The 16,776-nt window shown below is 44.4% G+C and overlaps 1 protein-coding gene across 1 annotated transcript in view; it reads right to left on the bottom strand.

Moving 5' to 3' along the window:
* PLXNA4 (plexin A4) overlaps nt 1–16,776 on the bottom strand; it is a 429,280-nt gene that overhangs the window by 393,184 nt on the left and 19,320 nt on the right. Inside the window, exon 2 of the mRNA XM_074869684.1 lies at nt 15,049–15,231. Coding sequence (XP_074725785.1) covers nt 15,049–15,231 — 183 coding nt within the window. The remainder of the gene's footprint in view (nt 1–15,048; nt 15,232–16,776) is intronic.

The following is a 16,776-nucleotide window of genomic DNA, read 5'->3' as shown; positions in this document are numbered from 1 at the left end:
CAAGCTTCCTTTCCCTTTTAAATGAGCCTAAAGTTTTTTTTCCTAAGCTTTTAGCAGTTTAAGGAGCATTTATAACAACATGAAAAAGAATCAATCACTTAGGGGTGCACATGTGCTGGGTCTGTTGGCAGCCCCTCTTGTCTCCTAAACCATACAAGTTCATGCTACAGCCCATGTCCCCACTCCCAAGCCATCTTCTGTATATTCTTTGCCAGCTTTAGGTGTTCAGCCCACTGCCTGGCCAGGTAAGAGCATCTGAGCTTCACAGAAGAGGTTGGATAAGTCACCTGCATTAGAATAAAGAAAATACAGGACAGTACCATGGACCAAAAGAAATGGCCCCATCTGAGCATGTTAAACTCCAGCAGAAAAATCATGCATAAGATAACCCTGCACTGAGCTTTTCTATTATCATAATGTTGGAGCACCTCACAACCACTAATTGTTCACGAGACCCCTGTCAAAGCAGGGAAACACCATTACTGTCACTTACAGACAAGGAACAGAGATGTAAGGGGTGTTTACATCTGAACAAGTTGCCCTCAGATCCCTTTATTCTTAATGGAGAGGAAGAGATATTTGTAGGACACAATTCATCTGACCTAAAATAGGCAATTTCAGCCTCCGGCAGGGTGAGATGTCTCCTAAAATGACTGATTTCTCTCACTGGGCTGGAAAGGGAGTTAACAATACCCCCTGTAGATGGAGATACCTACATTTAATGAGATGGATCCCCACCCAAAAGGTGGGTCCATAAAAGTCAGCAGCAGAGCAGGAAACTGAACTCAGGTTTCTTACATTTTAGTGTGATGCTCAGATCAAACCGTAGATGGACACTCCAGATGAACAAGGCCAAAGGGCCAGCCAGCAGTAACAAAACTGTGGAGGTTTGAAGCAAGCTATTTATGGGTAAGGAATGAAGGAGATGGAAGAGGGAAACCTGAAATACCCTAAAGGGTGAGGGCAAAGGACACTCAGGCAAGGTAACTATTGGAAGAAGTGAACCAGATAACAAAACTGCAGAGGAAATAGGGTCATATGCTGTCCACAAAATGCAGCAGATGTGAGGAAGATCCAGGAGCAACATACACTGACTATCCCAGCAAACACATATGGAGCAAACCTTGTCAAGACCCCATCCCCAGTCCAGACAATGTCTGAGGAGGAACTCAGTCCTTTCCCAAACATCCTCTTCCCACTCCCCTCTTCTTCTTTTACAGCAGGAGAAATAGGGAGATTGGATAGATAAGTCCAAGATCACCCAGAGAGCTGGTGGCACACAGGGAACTTAACTGAGATCCCCCAAATCCCACCACAGCACACTAGACTGAAACCCTGAAACTGAACTTTCTGGGAATTTGACTCTAATTCCAAACCTTGCAGCTCTATCAAAAAAAAAAAAAAAAAAATTAAAAAAAATTACAGAAGTAGGTTTGGAAACTGGGTGACAAGGCTGATTTGTGCATCTTGGAGAAAGGAAGTGCTGGTGGTCTCTTTGCAGATGTTTCCATCAGGAAAGTGAAAACAAACAAATAATAGCTAGGGTCTTTGCAAGCAACTAAAGAGCGGTTAATGAAATCACCTGACACCGACAGAATTGACAAAACATAGAAAATAAGTCACGTCAGAGTCTGCCAGAGCATCCCTGGCACGGACAAGGGGCCTGATGGCTGGTGTATATTTAGTGCCAGTGATATCATCTTTCCTAGCAGGGCTTGCCTTCTGCAGCAAGGAGAAGGGCAGCACTTCCATGACAATGTCAGTGTGAGCTTTAAGAGGAAAGTGCCTGAGATTTCCTTAACAGGGAAGAAAGCAGCACGGCAGCAGCCTGGGCTACATCACACAGCAGGAGACAGGCAGGGGCTGCAAAGCATGATCAAGATGAAAACCCAGGGGGGAAAAAAAACCCATAATATCCATGCTGATATCTTAAGCACTGGCAGACAATAGTGTAATGAGTTTGTGGTTATTCAGGTCCTGTTGATTGTTGCCCCATTGTAACCTGGGCCTGCTCAGAGCTTTGCAGGACAGGTTGAGCTCAGACCCCCCCTCGCAGTTTCCCCTAAAGACAAATCCTTTTCAGCACAGTAGGGCACAAAACACCTTGGTGAATGGTCCTACATCTGCACATACATGCATTATGCTGACAATTTTTGAAAGCCAGAGTGTTGCAATACTAATTGCAACAGGTCTTTTAATCTCTTGCCCCCCCATCACTGCTTCACAGCACCACCAGTCCTCTAAAAAAGTCAGATTCCCCTACAAATGAGAGACTGGCTTAAAAATCATGAATTAACAATCGAAGCTCAGCTTTAGCTTTCTGTTATTGCTACTAACATTTAGGGCCAGGATGCATTTGGGACTTTCAGTATTTAGGTGTCATATTTGCCTGCGTTCCCCCAGCCCAAGCAGCCCTCTTCCCTCAAAATAAGAATATCTCAGTCATGCAGCCCAAAGTCATATTACATCTCTAAATGAACAGACGCAATACACCAGGGCAGCCCCGCACTACTCACCATCCTAAAATCTTTTATTTTCCCACTATATTATGATAATTTATTTCACTACTGCGGCTCCCAGGTGAGTTCAATTCTCCAGCTTCCAAGCAGACAAAAATGCTAACCTGGCAGAAGAAGTTTAACAAAGAGCCTAAATGCAGCATTCTCATAAGATCTTGCACCTCTCCATATACTGCATGCTAAGATAGACGTGCAAGCAAAACAGAGAGGTACAAATTTGGAAACATTTTCTTCTTCTCCGTGAATAGTAAATTAGCTAAAAATTCGGAATTTAGGTGGGATTTTGGGAATTAATTTACATCGTCACAAGGGGGAGAAAGGGCTTGAAAGCATCAAAAGATTTTGACTTTTCTCTCTCACAGTAGAAATACCTGTAAGAAGAGAGATAATTAAACAAAAAAAAAAAAAAGGAGAAAAGGGGAAGTGAGGAGGTCAAATAACCACAAGTTGTCATTTCATAGATCATAAAACTTCCAGAGTTTGAGGCTGGTTTGTTTTGTTGAAAAAGAGAAGTGAGAAGCAATCAGTTTTGATGTGGCACAGGTCTGTTTGGTTTTTTTTTATTTATTCTTTTTGTAAAATTTTCTCCACTCTGTAAGAAATCAGCAGAATGGGTTATTCTCATTATAAGGGACAGACGAATACTCAGACCTAACAGGATGCCAAGGTCCTATCACTTCCCTATCACAGAGGTGCTCTCCGAAGGGGAGGAGAAATGCATTAGGATGCATGACATGTCCTTATCGCTCAGGTTAGCTCTATCATCAATATGTTCCCTTAGACCCCAAGGAGATAAATCAATTGCGTATGAAATCCAAGAGAAACCCACAGAAACTTGTAAGCAGTGGGGAAAAGATCAAAGTGCCTGTAGTGTGCAAAACCACATCCACCCCAGCAGATATCACAAGTCATAAACTCCCCCCGATAACCCAGCCTTAATCAACCATATGACAAATGAGGCAAACACGGGGAGATTTGCACAGTGCCCATCGCTATGTTTAATTAGATTTCATCAGAACGGTTCTGAAAAATTATTATGACGAGGTCTCTGCCGGTCTCAGTGATAACCTTTCCCCTGACATTGCTGGAATTTATTGCCAGCCTCAGTTCAAAAAAAAAAAAAAAAGAAAAAGTTACAAGAAGTCAAAAGGAAAGATGACTCCAGACCACAGCCATGAGCATCCCAGCAGGGTGGGATACCAGCACGGCTGGCAGTAAGAAACAGCGGTTTGCATTTCCAGGATGCCATAGACACAACAGTATGCTGGGGTCCTTTGCCAACGTACCACATCAGCTAGAAAAACAACCATCAGCAAAGCTTCCAAACCCCACCGAAGTCCCTTAGGAGTTCATGTTTTGTTATCCAAAGTGACCCAGCCCTGTGAATCATCAACAGAACACGTTCAGCACAACAGAGTGTAACCAGAGCTGAAACCCACAGATGACTGGCTCTCAACTTTCCTTTCTAGACTTTGCTCCTCTTGGCACCCCCTGGGTCCCAACCCACCTCCCATTAGAGCCTGGGAGTGCTCAACTTGCTTCTAACACACACTTCCAGGCTCACTGCACCAAGGGGGATCCCAGCTTGGAGACATTGGCACATATTTGATGCCATTACAACTCTTACCAGGAGTAATTTTCCGTGGGACATGTCCCATGGAAGAGATCTCTCTCTTAACACAGTCCTGTTGTCTCTAGTCAAGTACAGATACCAACCCAGTTAGCACATCTATATCCTTTTGGGATCTTGCATTGCAATACCACTCCAACTCAACCCCTTTTAATTTAGGAGATGAATGATCATCCTTGGGGCCATAGCTGGGGTAACACTGGCCAGTATGAAGAAACCCAAGTGATGGCAGAGCCAAGTTCATGAAAAAAGCATTATTGACATTAACCTAGATTTGACACCATCAGGTTGCAGTCAAATCTATAGGGTTAGCTGCTGATATCAGCACTAGCAAGATGCTTTCTGGTCACCCTGAGCACAACATCCCTGGGGGACTTTGCTGGAACCACAGCTTTGATTAATTGTGCTGGTCTAACTTTCAGTCCATATTTCTACCCCTCACCCAGCAATGATAGCTTTTCTAATTTCAGAAAGGGCCAGGAACTTGCAGTTCTTCCATACGGTTTCATTTAGGAGAGGTGAAAGGCTACTGACAGGGTTTTGGAAAAGGAAAAAAAAAAAAAAAAAAAAAGGACAAGTGTCAGACCAAGCAGGAACAGATCCCTGAATCCTGCATAGCAACACACGTCTTCACTTCTGCAGACACTATATGGGTTGGGGTTTACAAAAACCAGTACAACTCTCTCATGCTTCCCCCCCTCAAGCTTCACATACATGAGTCCAACAACCAGCAATCCATCAAAGCTTGATTACTCTCAAGCCAGGCTGCCACCAAGGCGAAATGAGAGAGAGATGATGAAGCATAGCAAGCCAAAGTCATTAAAAAAAAATGAAAGAAGCACGAGGGGAAGAGATCAAGTTGGAGAGGAACGGGGGGTGTGTGTGGATTTTATTTCTGCTTTCTTCTTCTCTTGGCATCACAACCACCATCAGCAGCATTCACAAGTGGTGGATATGCAGATGATGTTTAAAGCCCCCTAACAGGGGTCTGCAGCTACCATGCTGATGCCAAGGGGCTGCTGCATGCCGGGGAGTCTGGGTATGTGCAGGGGAGAGGTGGAGAGAGGCTCCCCAAATTAGCTCAAGCCCAAAGTCACTTTTCCTAATGAAGGGAATCACATTTCTTTTTGCCTTTAATTAAGAGCTGGCTCATAAATCAAATCTCTTGTTCCTACGCTTTGGAAGTCAGTTGAGGGAAAGGCTCTTTTTGAATATGTAAGCTGCAGTCCCTTCTCCAACTCCAGTAGCACGGCTAATCACACTACTTTTGTGTGTTGTTACAAACCCACCCTGCCTTTGCCAAGCCAGGAATTGGGCTTCTGATCACCCCCAGAAATTCCCAGCTATGGGTCAGAAACTGAGCAAAGCCTCCCTCAGCTTAAACATCAGCAGTGGGGAGGAGAAAGTTACTGTTAAACTAAGAATTTCCCTACATTTCCTCAGGGGTATCCACAACTTATTTGAAATTAAAGGGTTCCTAGAGGTGGTCTGGGGAAATTATTTAAGGCAAATTGTTTTCACAGAGCAATAGCCAGAGAACAAAGCCTCAAAGACATGAGTTTAAACTTTTGAGCAATATTTGTTGCATGCACACACATATATGTATGCACATTTTAAAATACATTTGAAAATTCTTCATCCATGGCTATTCTGTTTTCAGCCACTCTGCCCCTACTCTGTTGTCTCTGCACAGCAGTCATTTCTAGCACCTGGGAGGTGAGCTAAAAGTGTCAGTCCAGACTACAGCAAATAGTCCATCTGAGACTCTCAACAAAGCCTTGGACAACGTAATGAGTGAACAGTGGGAACAAGCAGCTTTCATACCCCCTAGGCACAATGGGATCCTGTGAAGGGCTTCAGAGAGAGCAGGGAACTGACTCTGGACCTCGTTGTCATGGTTTACATCTTCATCAGCGCTCAGTTCCCATCTTCTGCACCCTTTCTGCTTCCTTCCTAAAGACAGGAGCTGTCAAATTGTGATGTCTACATTAACGTCTATCTGCGGCTGAACCAGAGATCAGTCATCTGGCCAAAGGGAGAAGGAAGAGGTGAGACAGACTGCAGAGGTGATTTTGGGCACAGATATGGCTGCAGGATGGTGAGGGGGATAGAGTGGAGGATGGTGAAAGGAAGAGACGGATGCACAGTGCCTTATCAGGGACTTGCTGTTCTTTCAACTGGCTCCCTGATAACATATGGAGCTTAATCAAATATGCAAATGATGTCCTATCTAGAGACAAGGGAAACAGAGAAATAAACCCAGAGACCATGCATGAAAACAAGCCGATAAAATGAGGGAGTGAGTAGAAGGTTTCCTCTTTTTGATAAAATTATTTCAAAAGATTAAATTAAAGCAAAACTAATTAGGAGAACCGCACTTAAGCCGACTTCCCGTAAGAAGGGTCAGCAGGCAAGAGGCATTCAAATCAAAGGCAGATGCAAGAGGCACTTCAAGGGCTCCCTGAAAAGTCATTATCCCAGTCAAAAGGGAAAGGGATAGAGAGGAGGAAGGAATGACAAGAGCCATTTTGGCTGGGCATCTGTCCGGGCATTAGCTGGAGTGTATAGGGAGTTAAATAGTCTCTTTGTCACCCTGGAGAGCAGAAGTAGCAGGTGAAGACTAAAGCTGACCACCTAATGTCCCATTCAGAGCACTTCTTGGGGAACAGAGGGACAAAGAGAAGTACATACATCAGGGGGGATGAGGTGGGATCTGCTTTTCCTTGTATCCCAACCCCGCATGGTTTCCATCAACAGCACAGCCATGCCAGGTACTGCAGCCTGAATACTCCACATGTCTTGCACAGAGCTACTGACACCATGCAGGAAATCACCTGCTGTGACAAGGCAAGTGACAACTAGAATCATTGCAAACTGTCCCCTGGGAGGCTGCAGGACCCATAGGTTTCAGCAAGGTAACCTGCAGCAGGATATTGTTATCTGTCCCTTTCTGTCTGCTTTTGTCACTAACATCCCCCTGCCTGCACAGCATGTATCCTCAGCCCACTGTGGGGAAATCCAGCTCCAGTTTGCAACTGGAAACCTGTCAGATTCAAGCTGCAGTTTCTTAAAGAAAGAGTTTGAAGAGATGATGGTACAACCTGCTGCCTTCCCTGTTGCAATGGGTCCGCTGGAGCCCACTCTTTCTCTTGGAGTCGGAAAAAAAAATGGATGGTACAACACCACCAATGCAGAATGCATGGCAGCAGCCAGCAAGTGCCTCTGGACTTTGAAGTACAAACTGCATCTGGAGGGATTGAACAGTCATTTGCAAGTCTCATTGCCTGGTCACAAGATGCTATCTCTGACAAGACTTTGAGGCACCTTAAACCAGAACCTCCAAAAAAAAAAAAAAAAGAGCAACATGCAACGCATGTACACAAGGCACCCAGCAAAAGCACAGCTCAGCCAAACTCTGTGCACCAGCATGGAGATTGCTGAGTAGTCAGAAAGCAGAGAGGGGTACTTGAGGGAGAGACATGGAAAATTAATTGCTCCCTGCCAAAAAGCAGGCTCTAACAACTGGGAACTGCAACCTTCCTAGCAGGAAAAAAAAAAAAGTTTTCTTACTGCAGTTAGATACTGCAACAAGCTAACTGCAGTGTGCTACACTGAGAAGTTGTGGCTGGAAAAGGCAAAGCAATGGAAATGAGCGGTGTGAGAGGCAAAGCACCCGCCTATGGTGATGGAGTTGGGTATTTCAGACAAGTGTCAGCTGCACCAGTTCAACAGCAGAGTCTGGATACAGGCCCTCTGATGTGGTTTAGGGCCTGGGGTTTTGCAGTAGAGGATGGATCACAGGGTGGAAGGGTCCATTCAGGCCTTGAAAATCTCCAAGAACGTAAAGTGCACAGCCTTCATGGGAAAACCATTTCAGTGTTTGTCTGTCCTCGTGGGAAAAAATTTTTCCTTATGTCCAGTTGGAAGTGCTCTTATGTTAACTTATGCCTGCTGTCTCACATCCTCCCACCACTCACATGTGAAGAGCGTGTCTCCATCTTCTCAATAACCTCCTTATAGGCATGGGAATGTGCTGTTAGGTCCCTCCAAGCTTTCTCTTTCCCAGCTTGCATAAGTTCATTTCTCTCATCCTCTCCTCTCAGGGCAGGTTCTCCAGCTCCTGGACAATATCTTCACCCTCTCCTAAACTTGCTCTGGTTGTTCAATGTCTTTTTTGTACTGAGGGGCCTAAAACTGGGCACAGTATCTAGATATTTGTTCAAGACAATCACCTTCCCCTCAATCTACTAGCAGTGCCCCTATTTGTATAGCTGAGGATGTTTTTGGTCCCTTTTTCTGCACTGGCACACCAATGGCTCATGTGCAACTTGCTGTCTATCAGGATCCCCAAGTCCTTTTCAGGAGAGTTGCTCTCCAGCGAGGCAGTCCTCAGCCTGAATCATTTCAAGAGGTCGCTCTTTTCTAGGTGCAGGACTTCACACTTCTTAAATGAGTTCCTGTCAACCCCATAGCTCCATCCTCTCTAGGTCCCTCTGAATGGCAGCCCTGCTGCTCAGCCAGGTACTCCCAACTGACCACAGCTCTGTGATGAACGGATGCACAGGGGAACCTGCTGCCACCTAATTTGACCTTTAGCTGGTGCAAGGTGAAGCACAACAGGAAGATGCCCACCCACTCATAAGGCAGCAAGGGAAGAGAGACAGCACAGCACAGGAGCCTGTGACCAGAATGCACAAGTCCTACATCTTTGATATCACCCGTGGAGACAGTATGCGATCACCCAATACTTTTAGGTGATGTCAGACTCCAGTATCACCAGCCAATGACTTTTACACCACTTCCAGTACAAATGGGTGTCACTGCCCAATGTCCACATAGATTCCCATCACCACCCATTTCAGGGCTGCCTGCTAGTACACCCAACATGAGCATCAAGTGCCAAGTACACCACAGCTACCAAAATCACAGCTTTACAAAAGCTTCAGCCAGAAAACTGAACTAATCTTCAGACATCTAAGCTGGCAACGACCTCTCAAAGAGGGACCGTATATCAATGTAGGACAGTGACAACTGCAACCTTCACAGACGTTGAATACAGATGGGAAGTGGTATCGCTCCATCACGAGTGAGTGAAGCACTTGGCCTCCCGCTGATTTAGGAAGCTGTGAGAAGAAGCCAGGGCGAATAAGCCCCTCTTGCAGTAACCAACTTCCCAGCAGGAGCAAGAGCCTCTACAGCATGTTTTCAGAGCAGTCAAGTCCACTTGCCAAACAGTTGGGGAAAAAAAATAAAGTTTAAAAAACCTGACTCTTTCAAAGCAGCAGAGGGAAGGAGAAGGAAGCCGTTTCCCTGCTGACACTCACACGGAGCTGTCAGCAGCAGAATATCCTCCAGGGAATATCAAAACCAAGCAGGATTTCTCATCTTGTGTGTATTCAGAAACCCCCTCGCCTGGAGAAACTGTGAGGATCTCTGTCTTCGCCTGCAGTTATCACAAGACTGCAAACCTGTATATGGCAAACCCAAGGCTCTCTCATTAGCTCCAGCTCCTTGGATTGGAGGTATCAGAGGAGAAAAAGCAAGACACTCCTCTCCATGTGGGTACGTCATGGTATCACCAACCCACCTAGACCTCTATCACCTGTGGGTCTCTGCCCATCTCTTGCACCCTTTTACCTTGCTTAAATATTTTTGCATGAAATACTCTATTTCATTCTTCTGTTGCCCACTCATGGCACTTAAGAGCAATCCAACTTTGTGGAAGGACCTGACGCACTGCCAGTCCCACCAGGATTCAGCTGCTCTCTCCTGATAAATGGGATGAACCCTGCTCCGGGAAGGGATCTTGCTCCACATGTGAGGGGGCAATGACTGTAGAGAGAGGACCCATCATAGCAATCAGCAATGATAATAGAGCTGCAGGTTTGGGTGTCCTTCAGGGTTACCTTACTGAAGCAGTCCTGACACTACCATAGACCAAGGTGCATCTTCTCCAAGCCACAGGCTGGCTTCTTCAATAGCTGTCAGCAGTTCCCACCCCCTCTTTGAGGCAGGCGGGCTGTAAACAGCACTGTAGCACCCAACTAGGAGAGGTCTCAGCTGGCTGATGGGACAGGGTAGCCACAGCTACGTGGCCAGAAACAGGCAGGAGCTTGTACTTTCCAATCCAATTATCTATCCAAGAAAGCCAGCCTTCCCCAATGCAACTGTGAGATGGGCCAAAATGACAATTGCAAATCTGACCTCTCAGATCTAAAAATCTCCCTCTGGTGTTTTGTCACCGGATCCAAAGAAAAGGTCTCCAGGGTTCAGGGTAATCCAGAGGGTAGTTCACAAAACTGGTCGATACTGAGAATTTTCTACTAAATAGTGGTGATACCTGGTGGGAGTGCTGGCCAGATTTCAGAGCTGTCTGATCTGAATGAAAACCTTCACCCCAAACGGCAGTCCAAATCTAAAAAGCCCTTCAAAGACCTCAGACTGATGGGATTTTATGAAAAATGAAATACAGGCCACAAAGTGAAAGAATTAGTTTTTAAGCCAAATCTCTTTCTCTGCAAGGAATTTAGCATAGAAAAGGCTTTGAGTGAAATATTTTGATGGAATAAAAAAAATTGTTTCTTATGGGGAACTTTCAAATGAATGTAAATTACTACTACTCCATTTTCAAATAAACACTTCAAAATGGACAAAGAACTTTGTTTTGTTAGAAGTGCAGTTACTAGGGCTGTTCCCAGGTTGACATTTGTAAACTCAAATTGCCCTTTACACCTGCATCTACACACACAATAATAGCAGGTAAGTTGTATTTCTATGACTGGAAACTATCTGCACAAAAGTAATGACCCATAAATTAAATGCCTAGGGAAGGAATAACGAATACTGCTACGCTCCCTTAGTGATGACAGGTATTAGTGGCACATAAGTTGGCCAGACAGACTAGAAAAAAAATCCAAAACAAGCATACAAAACAATGCAAACCATCTCCATGGGTACTTTTCTAGCTTTCTCCTGCCACTGGAGTGAAGAGCTAAGCGTGTAATGAGAGAGTGTGCAAAGGAAAAAAAAGCCAGTGGATTTGGGCATCTGGCTGTTTTAAGGCAAAGTGGTTTGTAGAAACACATACCCAGGAATAACTCCCATTCTCAGTGGTTTGTAGAGAGGCAAAGCAGACATTCGTTAAACTCAAATAAGACTTTTGTATCTCCTGAAAACAATCGAGGTGCCGATTGACTTTCAGCCACGAGTTGTGTTCAAAGCACTTCCCATTGGACAGAGGAGCTCACTCTGCCAAAGCAGCCCACCAGGGCACCCTGGGGTACACTAAAGCTGTGGCAATGCTTATCAATATGGCATGGAAGCACAGGGACCACCACGGGCTGGCCAGCACAGGAGGTAATTACAGATATTGGGATCTGACCAAAGCACTGCAAGATGAAATATTTCTCATTAGAAAGTACCACAGGATCTTTAATGCCCACAAGTGGTCAGGAGCTGGTTTTCCAGCGTGTCTGGTTTAGCTGTTTGATATGATCACACACCTCACAATCTTTAGTGCATTACTTTTCTCCAACGCTTCTTTGAGCAAGCAAAATATTTCCTACTCTTTGCAGGAGAGAAAATGAGGTACGGAGGCAAACCAGAAGTTTCTGGTAGAGCAAAGAACTGAACCCAGCTGTCTCCCAACCCACTCATCCTGAGCCACCCTTCTCCATCCCCAAGACACCACCAGCACACATCAGGCCTTTAATCCAAGGGTGCTGGTTTCTATACACGAGATAGGGACAAGGGGAATTTTTCTTTTCTGTAGCTCTGCATTTTTATCCTATTTATATCTTCATTCTGCAGGGCCAGGCTGTGCGGTGGACAAGCCAGCAGAATTGGAGGGCACATTTCTACAGTGCATTATTCAGTGCCTTCCCCTTGGTCTGCACATGTAGCTATGTGAATGAGCGAAGGTTGCAAAATGTATTTTGCCTGGGGCAGTGAAATAGCTGAGGCCAACCTTGTCATTCTGTTTCACTCACTCTTTTCCTACCCTATCTCTATCTTGGTTTTTCCTTTTCTTTCTCTCTTTGTTGTCTTGGTTACATGGGCAGATTCCTGATATGCTGCTAGTTTTCATTTTAATGATATGTTCCTGTAAAGCACAATATTTTACTTCAGTTGTGTGTGCCACTGGATAAATTCCTTTGACATATGTGACATTTGTATATCAACTAACAGATATTGCTTTATGACTGTGGGTATTTTGCAGAGTATTCATGGATTGCATACATCAAAATCTGATGTACAGTCTGCCACTTTCATATAAAAACACACACTCAGAGAAAAAGACTGAAACTGCAGCAAAAAGAAGGAAAGTTTCTCCAAAACCATCTTGTAATTACTTGCAGCGAGTCTTCCAACAACTGAGGAGATTCTGCTATCTTGAAGATAATCTCATAACTCCTCTCTTCATGCTATCCAAAATACTACTCTGTAGCTTGACCAAGTAGCTGCACTGCACCAGGAGAAACAGGAACCAGCAAGCAGAAAAAAAACAAAGACAGCTCCTGTGCTTTGCCCACTGGTACATGGAGTTTCATTTAATCCTACAAAGCTTATTCCAATTTACCCATAGTCATTTTTTTAAAAAATCATAAATCAAACTTCATGCTAATGTCATGGATTATGCTGGAGTTGCAATACCAATGCAGTATTTCACTTGCTTCCTATTCAAAAGCACCTGATTGATGAGCCAAGATGGAAAACAAAGCTTCAAAAGGCCCATGAAGTCTTGGCAGGGGAAGTGTCAAATGAAATCCTGAGTGCCAAACTGGCCTTGTGTGGTACCCAGAGGGTAAAACAGGCTGGTGTCCTGAGCTCAGATAGCCTCAGGGGCCATAGATGAGGGCAGTGCATGGAGGAGAGCCAGTGACTGCAAAAGTCATAGCAAGGATGAGGCTGAACCTGCAGGAACTGAAGGTTTCCAGGAGCCTGGATCAACTGGTCCAAAACCACCACACATGTTCAGGGGAGCCCCGTTTTGCTTTGCATTCTGCCTCTCTGGTGGAAACTTATTCAGCCGAGGAAGATTTCATCCCAAGACTCCAGCTCTGCTCTGATACATGGACCCAACGCAATAACTACCGCAGGCAGAATATTCAGCACATTAGGAAAATGGGAATAAAAAGGAAGCTTTCTCAAATTACATCAGCCAGTTCAGCTCTCCTCTTCTCATTCTTTACCCTATAAGGCTGTCCCCACTCTCAACCACACTCCGTAAAGCACTAAAAGCTTTCTCTCTTATTTTCCCCTATTAAAAGGGATCAGATCTTGGGTTCTGCAACGCGACCTGCAAAAGCAAAGACAGAGCTATGTCTGAGTTTGCTTCTCCTGAAGCCAAAAGAAAAACCAAAAACTTGCGAGTGCAGGGAAGCAGCAGTCATTCTTAACTGTTTAGGTCTTTTGGATATTTACCATTCAGATCTCAGCTACCCCATTTTTCCCCCCAAGAGACTGACTGGAGAACTAAACAGTTTATTATGATATCACAGATGACAGGGAAGCAAAACCTAATTAGTCAGGGGAGGAGATTATTTTTATTACAACTGCTTAAAAAACAATTTGGCTCCTTTTCCACATGCCTGAATAGACTGTTAAAAAAAAAAAAATAATTCTCTTGTCAAAAGCATCAGCAGCTTCTCCTCTGTTGAACAAAGCCAGAGACATTTGCCAGTGGGCAAGATCCTGTTCCCCTTGCTCCTTCAGCACAGGGGCAACGCCATCTGAATTTACAACCCTGACTTCTTTTTTTAAGTGAAGAAACGGGTAGAGGAACAAAACCAGAGTTTTCAGAGCTTCTTTAAGTATCTGTGAACAAATTACTCCCTGCCTTCCCCCTGCATGCTCTGTCCATCCTATACACAAGCCATAGTGGGTCACCTTTTCATAGCATCATCCTCTCCCCAGGTTGGAAGCTTTTATTTGCAAAAATAATTCAAAGAGGAATCAACAACAATCCAACCCCCAAGACTCTGCCCAACCTCCTTTCCCAGCTTCTCGCCCATCTCCATTATTATGGCAAAGCCACAATCTCCTTGCACATACAATATTTTGCAACACTCCTGGGCTAAGCATTCAGACAAACGTTGTCAGATGGGCACAGAGGGGTTAAAACGGAGACAGTGCCCATCCTTAGCATGAGAAGGTCACTTTTAATACCTCTTTTTGCCTTGAGAAAACCACAGGTAGATGATTCCCAGCTTCCACCTCTCAAGTCTCTCTACTAATGCCTTACATGGCAAACTACAGAGCTACAGCCATGCAACAGGCATATTTTTAGTGAGCATGCACAGTGAGGAACATAAATACATGCCTTATTGTATTTGGGTTTCTGTGGCATCAACCATAAACATAATGCTCATTATCGTTCAAGACATAGCTTTCTTTTGATGAAAACGCTCTTCCTTCAGTACAAGCACCCAGACTGACCTAAACAGAGCAACCGCTAATCCCATGCTGGGCTCGTGGTGAAATCAGAGTCCGGTCACATTGCTCTGAAGAAATACGTCCAGAGCATTTCTTAACAAACTTCAGCCACAGTCATTTTTTTTTTTCCAGCAAGCAAAGATACCCTGTGATCAACTACTTAATTAGAGATGATCTGAACACAAAAAAAAACCTGTTGGATGTAAACTGCATCAAGCCCATCTGTGGCTGGGTCTGTGGTTTGACTTCAGAAAAATTCATTTGCCTATGAACAACAATTTGGAAGAAGGATTTTATCCTTTCTCACATCAGACTCAAGGGTGAAACACAGTTTTTTGCCAACCAGAACATTTTCTATCCTCAAAATAGGTGATGCACCTTAGGATTGCACTCACGCTCAACGCAACACTGCAATTCTCCAGAAGAACACGAAAATCTGAGTTAGAGGACCACATTAGGTCTTACCTTCTTGAGCTTCCCACTCTTGGTGCCCACAAAAGCCAGGGAGTGGTTCTTGTAGACGTAGGCAATCACAGATGTCATTCTGTCTCCATCCTCAGTGAAAATGGGGAGCCCTCGCACCATGGACGATACTCCCAAGGGGGCATTCATATCCAAGCCACAGAAATTGTCATCAATTGTTAACAGCTATAAATGAAAAGAAAAAGAGTGTAAAAAATGAAGCCACTGATTCTTTAGCCATTTGGGAAGTATCCAGGCAAGCAGGGACACCGTTGTATAACATGCCTATAATTTATGCAGGCTGACAAATCAGTGACAAAGGCAGGACCGGAGAAATACAGAGGTGGAAAAAATTTGTCCAAAGTTGCATGATGAGTAACAGACAGAAAGAGAACTGGAAACTTGAGTCTCTTGAATGACAGCCCAGCAGGATACATTACGTTAAGCCTTTTTCCTACTGCTTTACCAGTCAGTTTTACCAGTTAAGACCTAGCAATCAAAGACAAAGTCTGCTGAAAATGTTTTAAACATATCCAGTTCTGTCAAAAAAACGTATGCACATCATTCCCATGGGATCCAGAATAAGAATCACTGAGCTAGATCTGCACTGGTAAATAAAATAGACCCTGGCCTGCCCTTTGGCCCTGAGACCCAATAGTAAGGTTCACATCCTTGAAACCTAAATAACCACTCCCCTCCCACCTCCAAACCCTGTAGCATCACTCACACTACATCTTGGGAATTATATTCCCCCAAGGCATGTCCACGCATTGTCTGGGAGAGAGCTGGTCAGCCCAGGCCAAGTCTGCAGTAGGGATCATGCTAAGGTTTAAACGCTATAGATGGTGACTGCACACACTCCCCATTCCTGGGATTAGTGTAATCGTGTAGTCCTGTGTCCTTCTCTTACACTGCTTGTCCTGGGCACTTCATCCTCCTGGGTCTCCATTTCATCCTCATGAAATGGAGATTATCCACACTGATCCATGTTACTGGAGTCCTGTAACTCACTGAAGTTCTTTGAAGAGGAGGGAAGGTTTCACAGCTATTATGGGAGCTTTCCAGTGTTTGTTGGACATACCCATGAATTCCTAACAACCAGAGAAAAGACCCTGTTCATCAGTGCTGATGCCTAAGCTCTAACACCTATTGCATTTGAACTCAACAGGCATGTCATCAGACAGATGCTCCACTGGGATCCTTGTGTATGGATACACGTAGTGTCTAGTCACCTTCAGAAATAACCCTCAAGGGTATTTCTTTGGGCTTCAGGAAGTTACAGAAGTGCAGCAGCAGAACAGTACAGACAACTCTTCTACCTTAAGCACCATCTGGACAGTAGGTGAAGCTAATACAGGTTGCCAATGTGATGATCTCCACAGAATAAGCCAAATAAAGACGAAGCTCCAAATATCACAGCACGCAATTGCCAAAGCAGTTAGACTTTATTAACTTCACTGGGACCACTCACAGATTTGAAGTTAAGCATCCGCTTAAAATGGTTTGCTGGACTAAGGCCTAGAAATGCAATAATTAATTGTACAGGAAGATTTGCCTAGTTTTCATATATCAGTAATAAAGGACCATGACAATTTTCTTTGTCTGAGCTCACATCTTCCTGGAAGCATGGCTAGAATATGTGCTGCTCTTTACTTCGGTTCACAAGCAGTAAAAGCCTAATAGTTGATTCATTTTATCCTCACCCAGCAATTACAGGGAATAATTACAGAT

Source organism: Strix uralensis, chromosome 5 (assembly GCF_047716275.1).
Source record: "Strix uralensis isolate ZFMK-TIS-50842 chromosome 5, bStrUra1, whole genome shotgun sequence".
Taxonomy (NCBI): domain Eukaryota; kingdom Metazoa; phylum Chordata; class Aves; order Strigiformes; family Strigidae; genus Strix; species Strix uralensis.
Note: the sequence above shows the minus strand (reverse complement) of the source record. Positions and strands in the feature narration are given on the sequence as shown.